This window comes from Echinops telfairi, unplaced genomic scaffold (genome assembly GCF_000313985.2).
Source record: "Echinops telfairi isolate 266 unplaced genomic scaffold, ASM31398v2 ScPeMD7_7467;HRSCAF=8505_1, whole genome shotgun sequence".
NCBI lineage: Eukaryota > Metazoa > Chordata > Mammalia > Afrosoricida > Tenrecidae > Echinops > Echinops telfairi.
The window spans coordinates 8920611-8941456 of NW_022111368.1; the positions used below are offsets into that span (position 1 = coordinate 8920611).

General features: G+C 40.0%; 1 protein-coding gene across 3 annotated transcripts in view; it reads left to right on the forward strand.

The window, feature by feature from the left end:
* ARHGEF7 (Rho guanine nucleotide exchange factor 7) overlaps positions 1-20846 on the forward strand; it is a 106091-nt gene that overhangs the window by 51529 nt on the left and 33716 nt on the right. For all 3 annotated transcript variants that reach the window (XR_006679461.1, XM_004704306.3, XM_045283932.1), the window contains exons 7-11: positions 4474-4596; positions 11119-11257; positions 14089-14148; positions 15941-16087; positions 19364-19450. Coding sequence is in view for 2 of the 3 variants with exons in the window: in XM_004704306.3 (XP_004704363.2) it covers positions 4474-4596; positions 11119-11257; positions 14089-14148; positions 15941-16087; positions 19364-19450 (556 nt within the window). In the remaining variant the exon portion in view is untranslated. The remainder of the gene's footprint in view (positions 1-4473; positions 4597-11118; positions 11258-14088; positions 14149-15940; positions 16088-19363; positions 19451-20846) is intronic.

Consider the following 20846-nt stretch of genomic DNA (forward strand, 5'->3'; position numbering starts at 1 on the left):
TGTTTCGAGAATGATGATGGCAACAAATGTACAAATGTGCTTGACACAATGGATCTATGTATGGATTGTGAAAAGAGTTGTATGAGCCCCCAATAAAATGATTTTAAAAAATACGTTTTCCAAAAACAAAAATGGCAACTATACGCATGGAACTCCTCGGTTTGTATGCACAGATCAAACTGACTGTGTTTGTAGGAAGACTCAAAACCAGGGCACACTTCAGAGGAGACCATTCGTTGCTCAAATGTAAGTTCAGGTTGAAGCAGAAGAAAATTAAAACAAGTCCACGAGAGTCAAAGTACAACCTCGAGTGTCTCTCACTTGAATTTAAAGGACAGATTCGATGGCTTGGGTGCTAAGGACAAGAGACCCAAGGAGCTCTAGGATGACATGGAAAACATCATCCCTGAAGAAAGAAGAAAGTCGTTGCGGCAGGAGTCAAAAGCAAAAGACCAAAATGGATACCCAAAGACTCTGAACCTGCTGTTGAAAAAAAGAGTAGTAATTAAAGCAAAGAAATTATAGAGTAAAACAGCTTACAAAGTAAGCTCAAGAAGACAAAGAATTATAATGGGCGAAGACCGGCAGTTAGAAAATCAAAGTGGAAGAATGCCTCAGCATTTCTCAAGTAGGAAGAAATAAAGAAAACCGTCAAACCTTGGGTTGTAACAGTGAAAGATTCTATGGACAAGATATTGAAAGAAACAGAAGGCATTCAGGGAGGATGGAAGGAATACGCAGTCACCGTGCTAAAAGGAACTGGGTGATGGCCAAGTGTTTGAAGAAGCAGCATATTATCCAGCGGTGATGGCATTAAAGGAAGACGTCCAGGTGCAGTGCTGGAGGTGCTCACTCGGCTGTGCCAAAACTGGTTGAAAAAAATCCACATTGTTCTCAAAATGTCCGTTCCAAAGAATTGCGATCCAGCAGGATATGCAAATTTTCAAACTGTATTGTTAATATCACACCCAAGTAAAGTTTTGCCAAAGGTAGCTTTTAAATGGTTACAGAAATACTTTGACCCAGAACTGTCAGGATTTCAAACTGGATGTGAAATGAGGGATATTGTTGCTGTCAGGTTGATTTCGGCTCAAAGCAGAATGCATCTTAGTGACTATGCAAAGGGATTAAACTGTATAGATCATTAAAAATTAGAGAGAACATTTTGAAGAACGGGAATTGCAGAACGCAGAACCTGCAACAAGAATAGGAGGCAGTTGTTGGAGCAGAACAAAGGGGTAATTTATGGTTTAAAATTTGGAAAGGTATGTGTCGGAGTTGTATACTGTCACCATACTAATTTAATCTGCTGAGCAAAATAATCCAAGAAGCTGAACTACATGACAAAGTCCATGGCAATGGAGGAAGACTCAGTAAACTGTGATATGCAGACAGCACAACTTTGCTTGCTGGACGTGAAGAAGACTTGAAGTACTTCCTCATGGAGGTAAAAATTATAGGCTTCAATGTGGATTACATCTCAAAATCAAGAAACCAAAAATCCATACAACTGGACCAAAAAATAATATCTTGATAAATGGGGAAATATTGAAATGATCAAGAATTAATTTTACTGTGATCCCAAATCAACACCCATAGAAGCAGCAGTCAGGATACTAAATGCTATATTGCCCTGGACAAATCTGTTGCTAAAGACTTATAAAATGTTAAAGATCAAAGATGTTAGCTTCAGGATGATGGTAGGTACACTTGATGAGCACAGTGACATTTTCAGTCAGTTTCTATGCATCAAAAACATGACATTGAATAAGGGAGGCTGGAAAAGAATCTAACTGAATTTACTTGTGAACTCTTAAGAATTGAATTTTGGTGTTGAGGAAGCATGTTGAATATACCAGAGGGAACACATCTGTCTCAGGTACCTTGGGCACATGATCCGGAAGACTAGGCCTTCAGGAAAGGATGTCATGTTCTGTAAAGTAGACTGTCAGGGTAGAAGAGTGAGCTGCATGGGCACGGCAGCTGCAGCAGTGGCCTGCCAGAGCGGTGGTTGTGAAGAGAGCCCTAGGCCAGGCAGGGTTTCCTTCTGTTGTGCCGAGGGCAGCCATGAGTCACAACTGACGTGACAGCACCTGCTACCAACAACATCAGTACTGTCTTTATATACTGGAAACAAATGGAGGTGGTTAGAAAACTATGAACCTCACTGCTTGGTTCATTAGATATAGCATGTTAAATAGGTCGTGCCACTTGTTAGGTGCCATTGGTCCCAACTCGTGGCGACACGTGTGTACAACAGAAGGAAACACTGCCGGGTTCTGCGCAGGTGTTACGTGTGAGCCCATTGTTGCAGCCCCTGGGTCAGTTCATCTTGTCAGGATCATCCTCTTCTCCTAAGCTTGATATTCTTTTCAGGGACTGAGCACTCCTGATAACACATCCAAAGTACAGGAGCCAAAGTCTTGCCAGCCTTGCTTCTAAGGAGCCTTCTGACTACTTTTTCCAGGACAGATCTGTTTATTCCTTTGTCAGTTCACGGTCCTGTCATGCCGTCTCCCTTAAAACCTTTAATCATCTTAAGGATTGAATTCATTCAGGAGTCCTGGAGTAGATAGTTTGTGAAGTAGAAGTAAAGAGACTTCTGGATTCTTTTTTCTTTCTTCCCTCACTTTGCATCTCTCCCTGGCTAGTGATTAGCATAACTGGGAAAAGAACTAGCTGCCTCAGCTATTAGTCAGTTCTTTGGCATCAGCGGTGGAATTTGGAGGTGTGTAAAGGCCTCAGGGAGGGCCGCCAACTGCTTGCTCTCCAGTAGTAGGTCTCCTGTCCATTTGTGGGAAACAATCTGGTTTGATTTCTCAGTCTTACTCATAAAATGAGCTCAGTAAGAACCCTGGCTACCTGGATAAACTGCCTAACCTTAAACAAACTGCTTAACCTTAAGTAATAGTGTCCTGTGTGTATTTTCAGAGTCAAGGAATGGTGACAAAAGACAGGTTTTCTGCTCGACCCACATACTTTGCTCATTAGCAACAATAATGCTATAACTTAAAATCTTTTTTAAAAATCACAATTCTTTACATTTGCATAATGTTTTTAGTTCACATAGCATTGATCTCCTTTAACCTTTATAACAGTTCTTGGAACTAGGATGACATATCTTTATTTATAAATAAGAAAATTGAGACCTCTGATAAATATAATTGGCCCAATTCAAACAGCTTCCCCCAACAGTCCATGGCTTTTGGTTCAGCCTGCATTGATGATAGTCATTGGCTGTGGGCAACCAAGACTTGGGATTTGGGGGGAGGGAGATAAATGCCTTCTTCAGTTCCCTGTTTTCAATGCACGAACCCTGCTTGCAGCTACCACGATGATCCTTGGCCCTTCTGTTTCATTTCACTAAAGAACGAACCTTTACTCCGCTGCTGAGTGGGAAGGAGGCACAGAGCTAGGAGGACCCTGCAGCTTAAACAAACACCCAGCCCATTTCCTGTTTTTAGTCCCACTCTTAACCCCAATTGTCTCACTCACTGCCCTCTAGTCCATTCCGACTCGCAGCAGCCCGAGAGGGCAGAGTAGAGCTGCCCTGGTGAGTTTCGGGGGCTGTGACTTTTTATGGAGCAGAAAATCGTCCAGTATTTAGGAGCTCCTAAGACTTGGGAGTCTTTGTATGAGCTGCATAGGTTCTTGTTGGCTTTTCTCACTGCCTTCAGATTCAGATTGGTTGAGTCTTACAAATTATTAGCATACATCCAGATGCCGTCCAGCTTCCAAAAGATTATTTTTATGATCTCTTTCTGTTCTTATGAGTTTATACCTTTTTAAAAAAATTACTTTTGATATCTTTATAGTTGGGTTTGGGGAAGTGAAAAAACCTAATATTTCTTCATTCTCAAGGGCTGCAAAGTATCACAAGCTAGGTGGCTTCCAGCAACCAAAATCTCTTCTCACAATTTTGGAGTCTCAAAGTCTCAAATCTAGGTGCCTTAAGGGCCATACCCATGGGAGATCAGAAAGGAGAATCTCATATACTTTTAACCTTGGATGCTGGCTTGAAGAAACATCACTCTCATAGGTGCATGTGTGTGTACACACCTGTCTTGACGCTATTATGAAGTAAAAAGATCTCACAGGTCAAATAATCACACTTTATAGTTCTTTTTATTTTATGCAGAATTTAAGGGTTCACAGCATCTTGTTGATTTGGGAGTTCAACTGGGTTACAAGCCCTAGTCCTTGTATGAATGAATACTTGAGAAAACTGGAAATTAGTGCACGACTGAATGGCATTGCTTTGTACAATGTAGTTACACCTCCATCTTTAATTTATAGTATGAGGACGTAAATTCTGGGATTCACTCAACATGTTAGCTTAACCACTTTCCTTCTGTGTGTAAAGCGATTTTGCCTGTCTGTGTTGTACCAAATTCTGAGATTCACTCAACATGTTAGCTTAACTTTCCTTCTGTGTGTAAAGCGATTTTGCCTGTCTGTGTTGCACCTCTTCAGGTTGCCTGAAGCTCAGCAGAGAGTTGGGGGCTGCTTCTTAAACCTTATGCCACAAATGAAGACTCTGTACCTTGCGTATTGTGCCAATCACCCGTCTGCAGTTAATGTTCTCACAGAACACAGGTATGTTCATTTAGACATTTCCAGATCACAGGTAGACCTTTGGGGAACCTTATAAGACACCTCTTTCCCTCAAGTATTATGTCAAATACGTTCTTAGTATTCATTTGATCACTAAAAGAGAAGTTGTAAAACTTGTCTCTCAAAATTGGTTCCAGAGAAATACTGAAAAGGAGTCTTTGAAATGTTGATTAGCAAGCGTGTGTGTGTGCGTTTGTGTGTTTGTGTGTGTGCAAAAGATAAAGCTCGTGTGAAGTGAATTCTTCATCCTGGAGGACTTTGGAAAATGGCTTGAAAGAATTAGTAAGCATCCTGGAAGGTGGTGGCAAACTCAGTCCAGGCTGCTGGACTCATACTGCCCTCAGCTCACCATCCTGGAAGCCCTCAGGCCTCCTCTAGATATGTTGTAGGAGAAAGTGCCCTGTTTAAGGCTAGTGTAGGATTTAAAGCTGAAGCATTGGAAGAAACCACTAGCTTTTAATTGTTGCTTCTGATTGGAACAAGCATGTGAAAGGGAAAGGCACGCACAGACGATTGACTCGTCTTACAAGAGGGGCAGTGCAGAGAAGCTCTGTGTGGCACCTGCTTCCTGAGAAATGGCTCAGCTGCCACCACTGCTGAGGAGTGGCTCATGAGCACCTAAGTGCAGGCGTGGAGACAGACTCCAGTTCTGTCGCACCTAGGCGCGCTTACAAAGAACAAAGACTCAGGTTCTGCTTCTCAAAGAGACGTATGGGTACTTTAGAAATAAATGTGTGTTCTCTTTCTGAAATCGCGGTTCAAAACTATTAAAACCATAAACAGAAATGCTCTTTTCTTAGCGTTAAGATAAAAGCACTATGCTTCTATATTAAGAGCTACTTACTTTCAACAAAATATTTCCACTTAAAACTTAACTCTTTGCATGAACAGCCATTGTTTAAATGTTTAGAAATTCCGTTGGAGTGGTGGATTTTGTGAGCATCATCATTAAGTTGGGTGCCTTTGGAATCCATTAGACCTGGGTGGAAACCCTGGCTCTGCATCTTTGAAGCTGTCGGGGCTTGGGCAAATTACCTTACTCCTGGGTCACAGTTCCCAGTCCCGAAAGTGCAGTTTTTATACAGTTATTATAAGTGGTAAGCAGATATGTCTGATATGAACACAGGAAATGTTCAATAAATGCTGGTTGTTTTGTTATCTTCTATTTAAGATGAAAAAGAGGTCCTGAACATTTATTGATTTTTCATTATATTTAAGCGCTAACTGTTCAAAAAAAAGCTATAACTTCCCATTTGTCTAAAAGCATCTTTAATCCTGAAATAAAGCAACAGCCTTTGGCAAGGTAATAAAAAAAAGGTTAGAATACACCATAGTCAAAGAAAAGGAAGTTTTTCAAACCTTTTGCCAATTTTGGTCTCCCTCTTCCATTCTTCTTCCTGGAAGGAGATCGTGTCTTTCCTAAATTAGGAAGCACATATTCAATTATATGTTATACTACCTATTCCTGGCTTTTATAGGTTAAATGGAATTTCTATAAAAGGCCAGTGTTCAGTTTGTACTGCTGAAAGTTACTTAGGAACAGTTGATGCAGTGGGGGGGGAGACATCGAGTAGGAGAGTGCGACTGTAAAAGTTTGTTTTCTTTCTCCCCCTCTTTATTTCTATTCCTTTTTATTTTTAATATTCTCTAAGGGAGGATTAGAAGAGAAGAATATTGAATGGGGAAGTAGAAGAGTAGAAAGTGGACTTGGGAAGTCAAAGATTTTTCTCCTGAGAAGTGAAAGTAAAGCTCTTAAAAGATGGCATTTTAAAGAAGTGAACTGATTACATATCCTAAAATGTTAAGACTCAAAAGAGAAATCCTTGTCAAGTATGCGCTGCCTTTATTCTGCACCATTACCTTAATCATGGCTTTGTGTCATCTCTGAAACGTAAGCACGGCATTTTCTGAAAATGTGTGCAGTTAGAAGAATGCAGATAAGTTTCTGAATCTGGAGACTCTTTGTTACCTCCGCCCCTTGGTAAATCCAGAGTTTGGAAGTGGGTGGACTTAGGTCATCCTGTGAGCTACAGTCTTGGAGCAAGTTGCGTTAGAATTCAGCTCTGGGATTTTGAGCCATAAAACGAGAGTCCCTCAGGGTGCCAGCGAGGGCCCAGATGTCAGGCGGGATGCGGTGCCTGTGTGCCCTGCTCAGACCTCCGAGCAGTGAGAGTTCCCATTCCGTCTACTACAAATCAAATCCCTCTTCGGAAACGTGAGTCGGTGACTTGGGAGTGGGATTTCATTTGACTGAACATTTCTTTTAATGTTCACTCCTTTTTTATACTTAGGCTTTTGACTTGTAACCTCTTGCTTCTCTACATTCCTTAAAATTTAAAAGTCCCAAGGCATGAAGGTAGCTTAGTTTATTTCTGTGCTTGAATATAAATGTTAGGAATTAATTTGGATATAGTGTTTTGAAGTTGAAAAGCCATACTTGCCATTTCTCTGTCCTTTGGCTTGATTTAAATTCTAGGTATGAGTTCTTCTAATGCCTATGCAGAATCACCAATTCTGTAGAACTGTATCTGATGTGTACCTTTTGCTTCACCCTACAATAATAGACACCTATGCTCATGACTATTTTGAGTGAATTATAGGTTTTATAATTTAGCCTGTAAAAAAAATGCATTTTGTTTTTCCTCCAGCAGTTTAATTGTTACTTTTTGCTTGACTAAATGATAGTCTTTTCTATGTGTGCTCCCTTTGTTACTCTTTGCAGCCTACAGTGTCATTGCAGTGCACAGAGAGGAGATACACTGTAGAAGGGTTGCTAGCATCAGTAGAAATGAAGTAAACTGAAAGGGCCATTGTTATTGTCAAAATAACTGTAATCAGCTGCTTTATTTTGGCACTAAGTAAAAAACAAAAGAAACCAGCACAATCATCTATAAAGTTTTTTCTCTACCATAGCCATATTTATTAAAATCCCAAATATAATCCAGAAGTGCTAATAATTGAGTGGATTTTCCTCTTGGTTAAAAAAAAGGCCCTTGGGTGGATTATATTTAAAGAAGCTCATGTACTCTTTTGATATCATCACGTTTGATTATTTCGGACTATATCAGATAAATTATTCAAAATTTAGGGAAATGCTAGTAAAATAAAACTTTCCATGTCTAAATTCATCATTCCACTCTGTTCAGGCCTTGGGGATTGATACAATGAATATCTAGTAGTTCAGTAGATGAGCATTTTCTGAACAAGACTTTGTATGCTGACTTTCCTGATAAAGAATATATTCATAGCACAAGATGCTATGAATTTATAAGACAACCGGTTATACTTATGGAGCCTTTGGGTCAGATCTGTGTTTAAATTTTAACTCAATCATCCTGTTCAGAATGCTAGTGGAGTTAAACATGGTTTCCTTGTCTATATAATATGTGTGTTACCTCTTTAAATATAATTCATGCAGGGTCTTTTCTACCAAGATACTAGGTGACATTAACCAAATTGTTCTTGTGCAACCACTGCTTTAGGCTGGGTTGACCAGAGAAATAAATACAGTGACACTCAGATGTGTGTAAGAGAGAGCTTTATATCAAGAGATAGCTATGTATCAAGAAACCATCCCAGCCCACTCCCAACTCCTTAAGTCTGATACTAGTCCTTAAAGCCCTCTTCAGACTCACGCAGCCACATGCAATGATGTAAAATGCAGGCAGATGCTAGGCCGGTGTGTGTACAGTCTTGTGGATTCAGTGGCGTATAAACATCACAGTGCTCTGGCAGTCCCTGAGTGTGTCTCCACCAGGAAGGTGAAGGCAGAGAGGGGAAGTGTCCCAGGGCCTCCTTATGAGAAGGCCATGCCCACAGGGAGGGCCACGCCCATCAGGTTGTAACCTGATTGACAGGTTGAATACCACCCATACATTTAATATATATCTTCAAGTTGACATGAAATTATGTGACTCTCACGCCCACCCATCACTTAACAAAACATTTAGGTTCCCATTCTGGGAAATTAGTGTTACTCAAGAGTTGGGGCCATTTTCCATTTTGACACCACTGTGCTCCCACAGTCTCTCTTACATTAAGTGACCAGACGTCCCGCCTTTGGCAGGACAGTCCTTATTTTTAACAATTTGTCCCGTGTCCCGCGGCGTTTCAAAAAAGTCCCGATTTTTGGAAAGAATGCACGGCAATCTAGGGTATACGGTTTTCGGCTGCCATGTGGCTATTTCGCAGGATATGAGTTTTATCAATGGTGTCCCGCTTTACCAGTGTTAAAATCTGGTCACCTTATCTTACACAGGTACCTACCTACGTGCGTCTCCAGATATACATGTAATGGTGGCCCTCCTTCCCCAGCACCATGGAGGCAGTGGGACTTGGGGGTGGTAGTGGTATCCCCCCAGCTGCCTGTCCTAAGTCCATCTCTTACCTCTATGTGCCCCTCTTCCTACCTCCTCCCTTGAACCTTCTCCACACTTGAGCCCTCGCCTAGCCTCCTTCTGCCTGCCCTTGATCCCTAGTCACCCCCGCCTGCTCCCAGGCCCTTTGTGGCCTGGCTGACTGTGGAAGACACAGGGATGGATCCCATGGCTGTTCTGCTGCCGTCCCTGTGTGGGTTAGTCGTCTTCGAGACCTTCCGTGTATCAGTGCTAATGCGCTGCAGAGGACAGCCTGAGCAGCCCATCATGGCCTGAGAATGTTTTCAAAGTTGCTGTAAATGCAAAATGTACGATGAGATAGTGGATTTATGAGGAGTTTGGTCTATCTTATACACAGCACAGAAATGTACTCTGGCTTTAAATGCCGGAACCTTGCTTAATGAGATCACCTGTTTTTATGCCAGGATGTTTAGGCAGAAGTAACCTTCTATGGAAGTCTTATGTGTTTACGGCTCATCCATTAGTAGTTTATGAATTTCATTTCAGACTGATATTTAAAACCTTAAATATTTTACAGGAACTCCTAACTATGTCTGATTTTCCCAAGAAGCTTGAGTGTGGGGCAAACTGGAGGTAGATGGAGAAGGAACGGGATGCCTGAGGCTCAGATTTATTTATCATGCGTAATGCCTGAATTTTCTTATGTATTTTAGATTTTGATATGTAGAATACTGAGAGATAAAAGTATGTTTTCCTTAAAAAAAAACAACAACAACAACAAAAAACAACTCAAGACTAGCAAAATTGTTAGTTTAGACAAGTGGCATGGCTGTGATTCAAAGCCAGGTCTTCTGACCAAAAGGCTGGGCTCTTTCTAGTCTGTTACACTGGTAACTTTAGCTGGTATGAACTCAGGTGTTGTTCGTTTGTTCCCTCAGTTCCAGATGTCTGCAGTGGGGTTTCGTGAGTGATTAATGCAGACTCTTGGTTCTAGCCAAGAGACCATCTGCTCTACAAGGGAAAGATGAAGAATTTCAGCCCCTAAGTGACTTGAGAGAAAATTGTTAATGATCGTGTTTGAGATCAAATCCTTGTCTCTGGGCTTGATTTCCACAATTGTACTTCTCACTTTTCTGTAATCATCCTAAACATTAGACTGTTGAATTTGAACTCTCAGGGCAAATATAATTTGCGTAAAAAAATAGGCCACACCCAAGCCACCCTTCTCAGGATGCCCCTGAGTCCCAAGGCCTCTGACACTCTCTGGAGCCTGCCTTCCCCCCATTGGATAGGTTAGAGTGCCTCCCTATCCCCCTCTGGTTCCCAGTCCCCCCAATACCGCACACAGGGACAGAGTAAACATTGTATGACTTTTAGTTTAGAGTTGAAAAGAAAATATAGACCCTCATGAGTATTAGTTGACAGTAAAAGTTGAAAGTAATGTGATGAAAATGATAGTGAAAGAGAATGGTGAAATACTGAATAATTGTTTTAAAAGTCTTTGATTTTTGTATATGGGGATATGCTTTCTACTCTCCATTTGTAAAGATTACATAAAATGAAGATGGAAAAAATGCTTTTTGAATGCCAAATATTAATGATTTTATTCTGCTACATTGTGACTGCTTAAAGGCCAGGAAACAACATCATGCATTCATCAAATATAATAATTAGAATACAGTAGACTTTCAGTTCCACATTTGTTGAACCTGTACACCTCTAGCTATAGGGTTAGTACTGTGACTTAATTCATTGTACCTCTAAGGCTTCTTTTATTTGAGCATCTCCTTTGTAGTTCTTAAATTTGGAAGTTTTCTAGAATTTGAGATCCATTCGAGTTCTGAGAATGCATACTTTTCAACATTTGGATACATCTTTATAAAAATAACAGTACTTAAAATAGCCTTTTCTTTAAGGGAATTTCACAGGGAGAGATTGTGTTCTATTTTATAGGCAACTGCTACTGATAATGAGAGCAATAACAAAGTGTTTTAGGCAACACCCCCTTTGGTGTTTTTTATTATAAAAGCTATAGCTTTCCAAACATTAAATGGTGTATTGTGCTCTTTTAGTTCATAAGCCTTGATTATTGCTAATGGGAATAAGAGAACTAATTCTAACAACAGACGTCTCACCCCACCCCACCCCTGTTCTGTTCCATGCTCAGTGAGGAATTGGGAGAATTTATGGAAATGAAAGGTGCCAACAACCCCGGAATTCTTGTGCTGACCACAGGCCTCAGCAAACCATTTATGCGCCTAGATAAATACCCCACATTACTAAAGGAACTTGAAAGACATATGGAGGTACTACTTTATATTTCTGTTACTTAGAATACGTTAGCTGTAAGTGAGTGACATTTCAGCAGTTGCTGTCCAAGAAATTATTTTAGAAGTCAGAAACCTATTATCTCCTCCCCCCTCCCCCGGAAAAAAAAATTATCAAGGTTTTTTTAATTTAAGGTTCTATTAAAATTGCTTTCTGCTTTCCCAACTATTTGCCCCTTCCCAGTGTTGGTGATAGAAAACTCTTCAAAAGCTTAAGTGAATTTTCAAATATCTTGTGTTATCGATAGATAAGGAACATTTAGCTATCAATGATAAGTGCTTACTTCATAGGGTTACAATAAAGAACTGCTCAATGCTGATGCTGTTCTTAGGGACACTGAGTTGACAGAGGGACACTGAGTTCACTGTCCAACAGTGAAACCCGGCCCTACCCGCCCTCCTCATTGTCTTTGAAGGCACTGTATCAGCCTCTCTCAGTGAAGGCTGATTGATTTATTTATTTTTTAACATTTTATTAGGGGCTCATACAACTGTTATCCCAATCCATACACACATCAATTGTGTAAAGCGCATTTGTACATCGTTTCTCAAAACATTTTCTCTCCATTTAAACCCCCGACATTAGGTCCTCATTTTTCCCCTCCCTCCCTGCTCCCCCCTCCCGCATGAGCCCTTGATAGTTTATAAATGAGTATTTTGTCATATCTTGCCCTGTCCGACGTCTCCCTTCATCCACTTTTTGGTTGTCTGTCCCCCAGGGAGGAGGTCACACACAGTTCCATGTAATCGGTTCCCTCTTCCCTACCCATTCTCCCTTTACCCTCCCTGTTTTGCCACTCACACCACTGGTCCTATAGGGCTCATCCGTCCTGGATTCCCTGTATTTTCAGTTCCTATCTGTACCAGTGTACCTCCTCTGGTCTGGCCAGTCTTGCAGGATAGGATTCGAGTCATGGTAGTGGGAGCGGGGAGGAAACCCTAAAGCTGCTACATACAAACATTCTTGAGGTAAGGACCAGGTAATATGGAAGGGACCAGATCAAATGCAGGGATGCACATGATAGACAACAGGGGAGGAGGTGGGGAAAGGAAACAAAAAAAAAATGATGAAAATAAGGAAGAAATGGGTAGCGGGGGCACAGGGCGCTAACCCACCCAAGGGGAGGGTATTGATTTATTTTTTGATGACCCTCTGCCCTTCTCTAGGTGTACTAGCTGATAATAACATTTATTTATTTATTTATTTATTTTTGATCAGCATGTTGTAGACCTAACCCTAAATTTGAACTCCGTTATTTTCTTGGCTAGGGTTCACGGGCTGCATAACAAAGTACCACAAGTTATCTTATAAAAACCGAATCCCCCCGCTTCCAGACAATTGTATATATTGGCATTATATAATTCACATATCCTACCACTCAGTGGCTCAGTCACATCAAGAAGGGTTGTACAGTCACCACCACAATAGGCATTAGAACAGTTCTTCATATTTGTGCTCTTCGTTATTAACTCCCCGTTTCCTCACCAACCTCCCCTGCCACATCCCCCGGAGACCATTAATCCAGTTACTGTCTATAGATTTACCTATCCTGGATTTCCTATACAGAAAAACATTTTAAGCTAACAAGGATAACAAAATGTAAAACATTTCAAAAAAAAAAAAAACCTCAATGGAAAAGAAAGAAAATATTTAAAACTAGGACAAATTTAAATGGATTACAGGGGAGATAAAAAGATAGGGTGCTAAATTTTAGCCTAATTGCATCTGCAACAATCCGCTTCCCAATGCACGCTGCATGCTAGCCGCCCAGGTCCATGGTCAGAGGGGAAGTCATCAGGGGCTTAATCCACCTTTGTTTCCTCCTCACTTTTTTGGTTTTGTTTCGTTTCTTAAACTGAAACAGCTTTAAAATGGGTCAAGGGGGAGATCAGATTATAAGAGGCTACATTTCGTCCTAACTACTTCTGCCTGAATTGACTTTACAATGCTTTAAGAACAGACATGTATTAGTGCACCTTTCAGGAGGCTAGGAGTATGAATGATGGGTGTCCTCAGGGACATGCCTTCCCTGTTTGCTCTGAGGGGAGCATTTTCATGCCCTTCCCAGCATCTAGGAACCCCAGAAGCATCTTGTGGCCGTTGGCTTGTAGATGCTTCTTCAGGTGGTTGTCTCCCCTCGTGGCTCTCTTTAAAAGGAGAACATGCCACCCTGCTCCAATATAAGCTCATGTTATAATAACATCTTCCAATAACCTATTTCCAAGCAAAGTCATGCTTGCAGGTCCTACGGGTTAGGGTTTCAGTTTACCTTTTAGGGGAACACCAGTCAATCCACAAACAGGCCATCTAGTAAATATTTTAGAATTTATAGTTTTTGTTGCAACATTCAACTCAACAGTTGTAGCACAAAAGCACCCATATCCAGCCCCTGTTGTTATGTAATCGATTCCAGTTTATGCAGCACAGAGTAGAATTGGCCCACAGGGTTTCCCAAGGCTGGAATAAAAACAGCTATATGACAATTTTATTTTTGATTGCCTTAAACAATACTTACACAAATGGATGTGTTGGCGTTCCAATAAAAGTGCTTATAGAGACACACCATGCTTTGATGACCCTTGCCATTGTTTGTTTGGTTTTTTTCAATTATTATTTTCCCCCCTAAATTTATTGTTTTCTTAAGAACTAAATTCATTAGCACCATGATGATCTCTTTATAGAATAAGAAATAGCACATTTAATGCTGAGAAAAAGGATCATATTAAGGGATTAAAAGTATTATGGAGAGTGCCTTTTTAAGAAAAAAATTCATTACAAAAAACTAATAGTATGTTCATTTTATTCAAAGGATTATCATCCAGATCGACAAGATATCCAAAAATCCATGACTGCCTTCAAAAACCTTTCGGTAAGTGATTATCTTTTATCGACATTATTATAGCAAATAAATGCAGACACATTGTGTGACAGCTGAAAAGTTACATGATAAAAAATTACTTATGGAATGGAATTCAATGCTTTACTCAAATGAAGTAATAAGCATACAGTAGGTAGAACATAGAATCTCAGCAGTTGGATTATATGAAGAAGATTGTTGGTTTTAGGATTTGGAAGAAAACTCAATAAAATGCAGTATACAGTTGACACCACCTTGCTTGATGAAAGTGAAGAGGAAATGAAGCCGTTACTTAGATCAAAAGTTGCAATGTGCCGTATGGTTTGCATCTTAATGTAAAGATGCCAGAAATTCTCACGATGATATCTATAAATAACATCATGATAGATGAAGGAAAATTGAAGTCAAGGACTTTGTTTTACTCCGATTCATAATTAGCACCTATGGAAGCAGCAGTGTAGAAATCAAAGGACGTATACGCTAGGCAGATCTGTTGTAAATGACATGTTTTTATTAGCATTTCATTGTGAGTTGCTTGAAGGTTTGCAAAGCAGATCAATTGTCTATTCAATGTATACACTTTTTGTCTCATGCCATTGATTGTAATCTCCACAATGTAAGATCTACTACTGAACCTACTGCCTGTCTGTGCTTTCTGTTTACATCCTCCTCCTTTCCTAAACCTCCTGAACTTTGCCCTGGGGTATTCTAAAATGGTTGATTATTCCAAGGTATGAGCACCTTGTTATTTTTGATCTTATACGCCTGCAAGAGACTTAAGGAGCAAAGATAGCATGTTGAAGACGAAGGTGTGCCTGATCCCCTAGCCAGGGAATTTCCAGTCTCCCCATATTCTGAAAGTTGGACAATGAGAAAGTAAGACCAAAGAAGAATGGATGTGTTTGAATTATGGTGTTGACAAAGAATATTGACTGTACCACGGGCTGCCCAAAACAAAAAACCAATCGGTCTCGGTAGAAATGCAGTCAGAATGCGGCTTAGAAGCAAGAATGGTAAGATCTTGTCTTACGTCCTTTGGACATGTTGTGAGGAGATCCAGTGTCTGGAAAAGAGCACCCTGCTTTGTAAAGCGGAAGTTCAGTGGAAAAGAGGAATGCTGCATGGATTGACACAATGGCTGAGGCCGAAGGCTCAAGCACGGCAACATTTGTAAGGAGACTGCAGGGTGGGCAGTGTTTCCTTCTCTTGTACGCAGGCTCATGATGAGTCAGAGACAACTGGATGGCGCCTAACGATAGATAATCACATGCTTAGTAAATTACCATGTATGATGAATAAATTTTTTATTTAAAAATGTGTCATGAAACAATTCATGTTATACCTATTAAAAATGATTCTGCAGCAATTTTTTAAATCTCCATCTGAATTGTTTCTCGTCACACAGCATACAACAATACTTGTGGCTCTGATTTATCTGTTGCCATATTGTCTTACCAACCATGTTCTTAAAGAATGCATCTTATGAATAGCACATATTATTCTTCCCATATTTTTCTCTCTTCTCTTCTATGTTGGCAAGCATTACCTAAAACAGAAAATGTATTTTTTTTATCTCATCTACATTTCTTCTTCCTAAAAGTAGCAAGGTGTGCTATAATGTTCTCAATAAAGGCGTTTAGTATTCTAGAACAGTTTGTTTTCCTGCCCTTGACGTGCATCTGTACTTGTGACTGAAGTGCATTTTATTATTCGTGTTATGGAGAAATAAACTTCAGAAGAAAATGACCTAAACTCTCGGCTCTGCATGCTTTTCTCTCTCTGCACGATGTGCTGCGCCCCTCAGGCCCAGTGTCAGGAAGTCCGGAAGAGGAAAGAGCTCGAGCTGCAGATCCTCACCGAAGCGATCCGCAGCTGGGAGGGAGATGACATCAAGACCCTGGGCAATGTCATTTACATGTCGCAGGTCATGATCCAGTGTGCCGGGAGTGAGGTACTGTGTGTCCTTCACGGGATGTGTGTCACCTCTCCAAGACGATTGCATGTACATGAAAATGGAAGGAAGCCCACACGGGAACATCAGGGATATATTTGCTGAGCTACCTTTGCTTTTATTCTAGTCTCTGAGCTGTTTTCCCTGAAACGATGACTAAAATGTTTTGGGTAAAAATTAAGTTAAAAGCAGAAGGTCATAACTTTTATTAAAGCTGATTTGTAAATATTTTTAAAAGATTTCTCAGTGTGGTCTTCATTGTCATATTTTTATGTACTGTAATGCAATATTTAAAGAACAACAAGTGATTTCAAGTTAAATTGAGTAGGAATTCTATTTCATAAATTACTGTATTTTTTTTCTCGACAAATGCAGGAGTTTTTAGCTTCCAAAGACCAAACTCACTGCCATCCAGTTGACACTGACCCGTAGCGATCCTATGGGACAGGCTGGAACTGCCCCGTGCGCTCCGGAGACTGTCACTGTAGACGGGAGCAGAAAGCCCTGGCTCTCTCCCGGGGAGCGTCTGGGGGCTTTGAACTGCTGATCACAGTGGTGAATCGCAGCCCAGTTCGTAGCCACTGCATCACCAGGGCTCCTCAAGGATGTAATAAAATGTCATAGAATCCACATTTTAAAGTCTTGCTCTTTTGAAGCTAACCCCAAGGTCAATTATGGTCCAAAGTCTTTATTGTATGAACTAATCTATATATTCATTCTAGTGTTTGGCACGTAGTAAGCTCTTAATGATAGGGATTATTCTTCTATAATGCATCTGTATTTCTGGGGAAGTAATCTGTCTGGTTTACTGTGTGTGATACCACTTGAGGAAAGCCAATAACATAATTGCCTCATAATGAAATTTCCACAGAAATTAGCGCAGTTCAGATGGAGCTATAGTTACTTTGATTTCTAATAGAAATAGCCTGTTTCTTAATTATAATTGAGATAGTCAGTAACCACTAGAGAAATAGAGACTTATTCTATTTATTCTGTAACATCTCCAAGAAACTTTAATCATTGTTACAAATAGATAGATCGTACCATTTTTTGAAAAGCCACACTTCTGAATGGTAATGTACTTTTACCATTAAAATATTATTTATTTGTTTCATGAATGCAAGGATAGTCACAGTGTTTAAACAAGATTGTGGATCAAAAGTCTCATGAGTATTCAGGTCTCTTTGTACAAATAGGTCTTAAGGCTGTGCCAGTTTGCCGCAGAATGGGTCTTAAGGCTGTGCCACAGTTGGGTTTGTGCAGATAGGTCTTAAGGCTGTGCCACAGTTGGGTTTGTGCACATAGGTCTTAAGGCTGTGCCACAGCTGGGTTTGTACAAATAGGTCTTAAGGCTGTGCCACAGTTGGGTTTGTGCAAATAGGTCTTAAGGCTGTGCCACAGTTGGGTTTGTACAGATAGGTCTTAAGGCTGTACCACAGCTGGGTTTATACAGATAGGTCTTAAGGCTGTGCCACAGTTGGCCACAGAATGGGTCTTAAGGATGTGATCATCTATCCAAGCTGTCATTTTAGACAATTATATTTTCAACTGTTTACATTATACTGTTCTGTTAGTATATGTGAATTGGTAATCTTTCTTAAGTTTTCTAATGTGAATTGCTAATCTTTCATAAAGTTTTCTTATGTGCACTTAGTTAGAATTAGAGATTAAGCCTGTGTTTTTTGACATCCCCCACGCAGTGAAACTTGAGTAGTTTTTCTTTCATGGTACATGAATGCTTTTTTTATTCTAATTTTGGAAAAATCACTAACTTGGCATATATATGTGTGTATTTATATATTTATAAATGGATTATTATGCTATTGACCCATTTTCAAGCATGAAACTCCTTGTTGAATAAGAAAACTGAAATTTACACTCAAAATATATTTATTTCTTTCCACTTAATATTTTTGAAATGATGCCACCCCTTTACTAAGGTATGAAAGTATTATAGTTTAGATACCAGATTAAATCATTACATCCTGATCTGCTACAACACATGGCAATCTCCCATAAAGACGACCGCTTTGGAAAGCCTGTGCACAATTCTACCCTACCCTGTATGGTCACCAAGAGTCAGAGTGGACTTAATGGCAATGGGTTTGGTTTGACTTTCGTCAGCTGCAGGGAGCTCAGGTGGTGCCATGGTTAAGCACTTGGCTGCTCACCAGAAAGGTGTTATTGTTGTTATGTGCCCATGGAGTTGGTTCTGATTCATAGCAACCCTGTGTACAGTAGACACTGCCTGATCCTGTAAATCAAATTTATAGGATAGGTGAATGAAAGCAGCACTGAATTGGAATGCCATGGAGTTTTAGAGAATGCCAGGATTAATAGAACAAATCGATTTTAACATTGGATTTTGCCTGTAAGCTTCAGGGATATGCTTGGTCCTTTCCCTTCCCTAAAATTTTATAAGTTGTCTTCGGCTGGGTTGAGTAGAGAAACAAAACAAGCTTTATTTCAAAGAGCAATTGTGTACTGAGAAAATATCAAGCCCATATGTCTGCTACTGGTCCATAAGTTCCTCTCAGAGACACATTGCCACTTGCAGTGATGATGAACGCAGGAAGATCACAGGCCGGTGGATGAACACTCGTGTGGTTCCAGTTGCAGTGGAAGCATCACAGGGCTGTCTCCTCAGGTCTCTGCCACATGGCTTGCTTGAGTCCCAGAATAGTTCCACATGACTCGTGCACAGGGAGGGAGGGAGAGGCCGCCTCTTCTGATGGCGAATCAAGAGAGAGGAAGTTCCTAGAATTCTAATAAGAAGGCCACGCCCATAATGAGGCATCATCAGGCTGTGACCTGGTTGACAGGCTAGATAGACTCCACCCCTATACTTATTTATCAAGTTGACATGAAATTAACCATCCCACAAGTGTTTTATTTTTCTCCCTCTCTTTCAACTATGAAACGGAAATTTTGATTAACCAATTATATTTAATGACAATGCTGAAGTCATTGACCACATGTGTGTTTGTTGGACAAGATGAATCCAAGATCTTTTAAGAGTGTATCTTGCTTTCTAATATTTTACTTTTGAAAAGTTTATAGCCTATTTTCTTTCCTGTATATTGAAACTCTCTAATCCTATGTTAATACTTGGTGTACAATTTATTAAGCTTTTATTCCTATTTACTTTATGAGAATGTGGAAGAGGGAAACGTGAACAGGGAATAAAGTGTTTCATGGGCCTCTAGAGTCAAGCAGCTATTTGTGCTCACAGTTATACATGTTTTTTTTTTTCATTTGTTTGTTTGTTTGCACTAGGAAAAGAATGAAAGATATCTTCTGCTCTTCCCAAATATTTTGCTGATGCTGTCTGCCAGTCCTAGGATGAGTGGTTTTATCTACCAGGTAAAATACATTTTAAAATGATGTTTCATTGTTTGGGGTGTAATCATTAACTTTTAAAAAAAATTCAGTGTTTGTCTTTGGGAAAATTCTGAGAGCTGATTTAAAAAGAAGACCACAAAGGAGAATCTCTTAGGATTTTGGCCACTATTTCAGAGTGGTGGTATTAAGTACCTTAGTTTTTGCTCCACGTATCCAGTAAGTGTTCTTTACGTTTTCTTTCTTTCTTTTTTTTCTTTCTGTGAAGTTATACAGGTTTAGAAGATGTAATTTCCATAAAAACATTCTCATCAATTTCTAAAGAACAGACCCATCACCAGCTGCTTTTTACCCTCTTTGATTTGCGTTTCTTTTGGACATGTTGTTTTGTATTGCCCTCTGTAAAAAAGTGAATACTGAATCAAAAGTAGACATGGCTGGATTGTGCTTCCAGCAAATGCTTTGCCATTGTACAGTTGTACCGAAGAAAGCATTTTAAAAATTGACAATGAAATATGTATGGACATATTCTGAAAAAATAATGACTTCTTTGTTATCAAAGCCACTATTACTGGAATGAGGTTGTCTGTGGTTGCTGGTAAATTACCTTGAAACCTTTCCCTTCAGCATCATTGGGCTCAGAATTGTATAGCCCCAAGAGTTGCATTCTCTTTAGATTTTAAGCATAGACGGGTCTGAGTGAGTTGGCTAAAGACAGGGCCCTTCCCTCTTCTCTGACCTAAGGTAGAAGAGTTGCCATGTCGGGCAGACTTACATTCATTCAAGGCTGGTACAAGGCCAGTGGATAGATACAATAGTGCCCTTAATGCTGGTATACCGTCAACCTCTTACCATGAATAGGACCCTGTTTCTCTACACACTTTTCTCAGAAGTATCTCCTCTGTAAGTGCTGTATACAATCAATATTAATTTCTACTTTACAGTGTATTTTTCAAGCACTGACTTTGAGAGATGTTAAATTAAACAACAACAATAATGTTCGTACACTAATGATTTTTAAGATGTACTAGGCTAAACACAGTTTTGTTTTCTCCAGGACTCTCAAAGCCATTGGTATGCAATATAGTAAAAATCATGGAAAGGCTAACAAAAAATTTTCCAAATACATTTGACCCCAGAAGTATCAAGTAGGAAGTACCTTACATGCCTAATGTTCTACCTGCAACAGCATTTTCCAGTCTTGGCACTATTGAGATTTGGGGATGGATAATCCTGTGTTGGGAGGGGATGTGGGCTGTCCTGGGCATTGTAAGACATTTGGTAGCATCTCTCACCTCTACCCACTAGATGTCAGGAGCATCCCTGCCAGGTTTTTACCGAATGTTCTGTTCAGAACCAAGTTCTCTCCTGCACTACCATTGAGAAGCACTGCTTTCAGATGTGCTTGTAGAACTCTTTC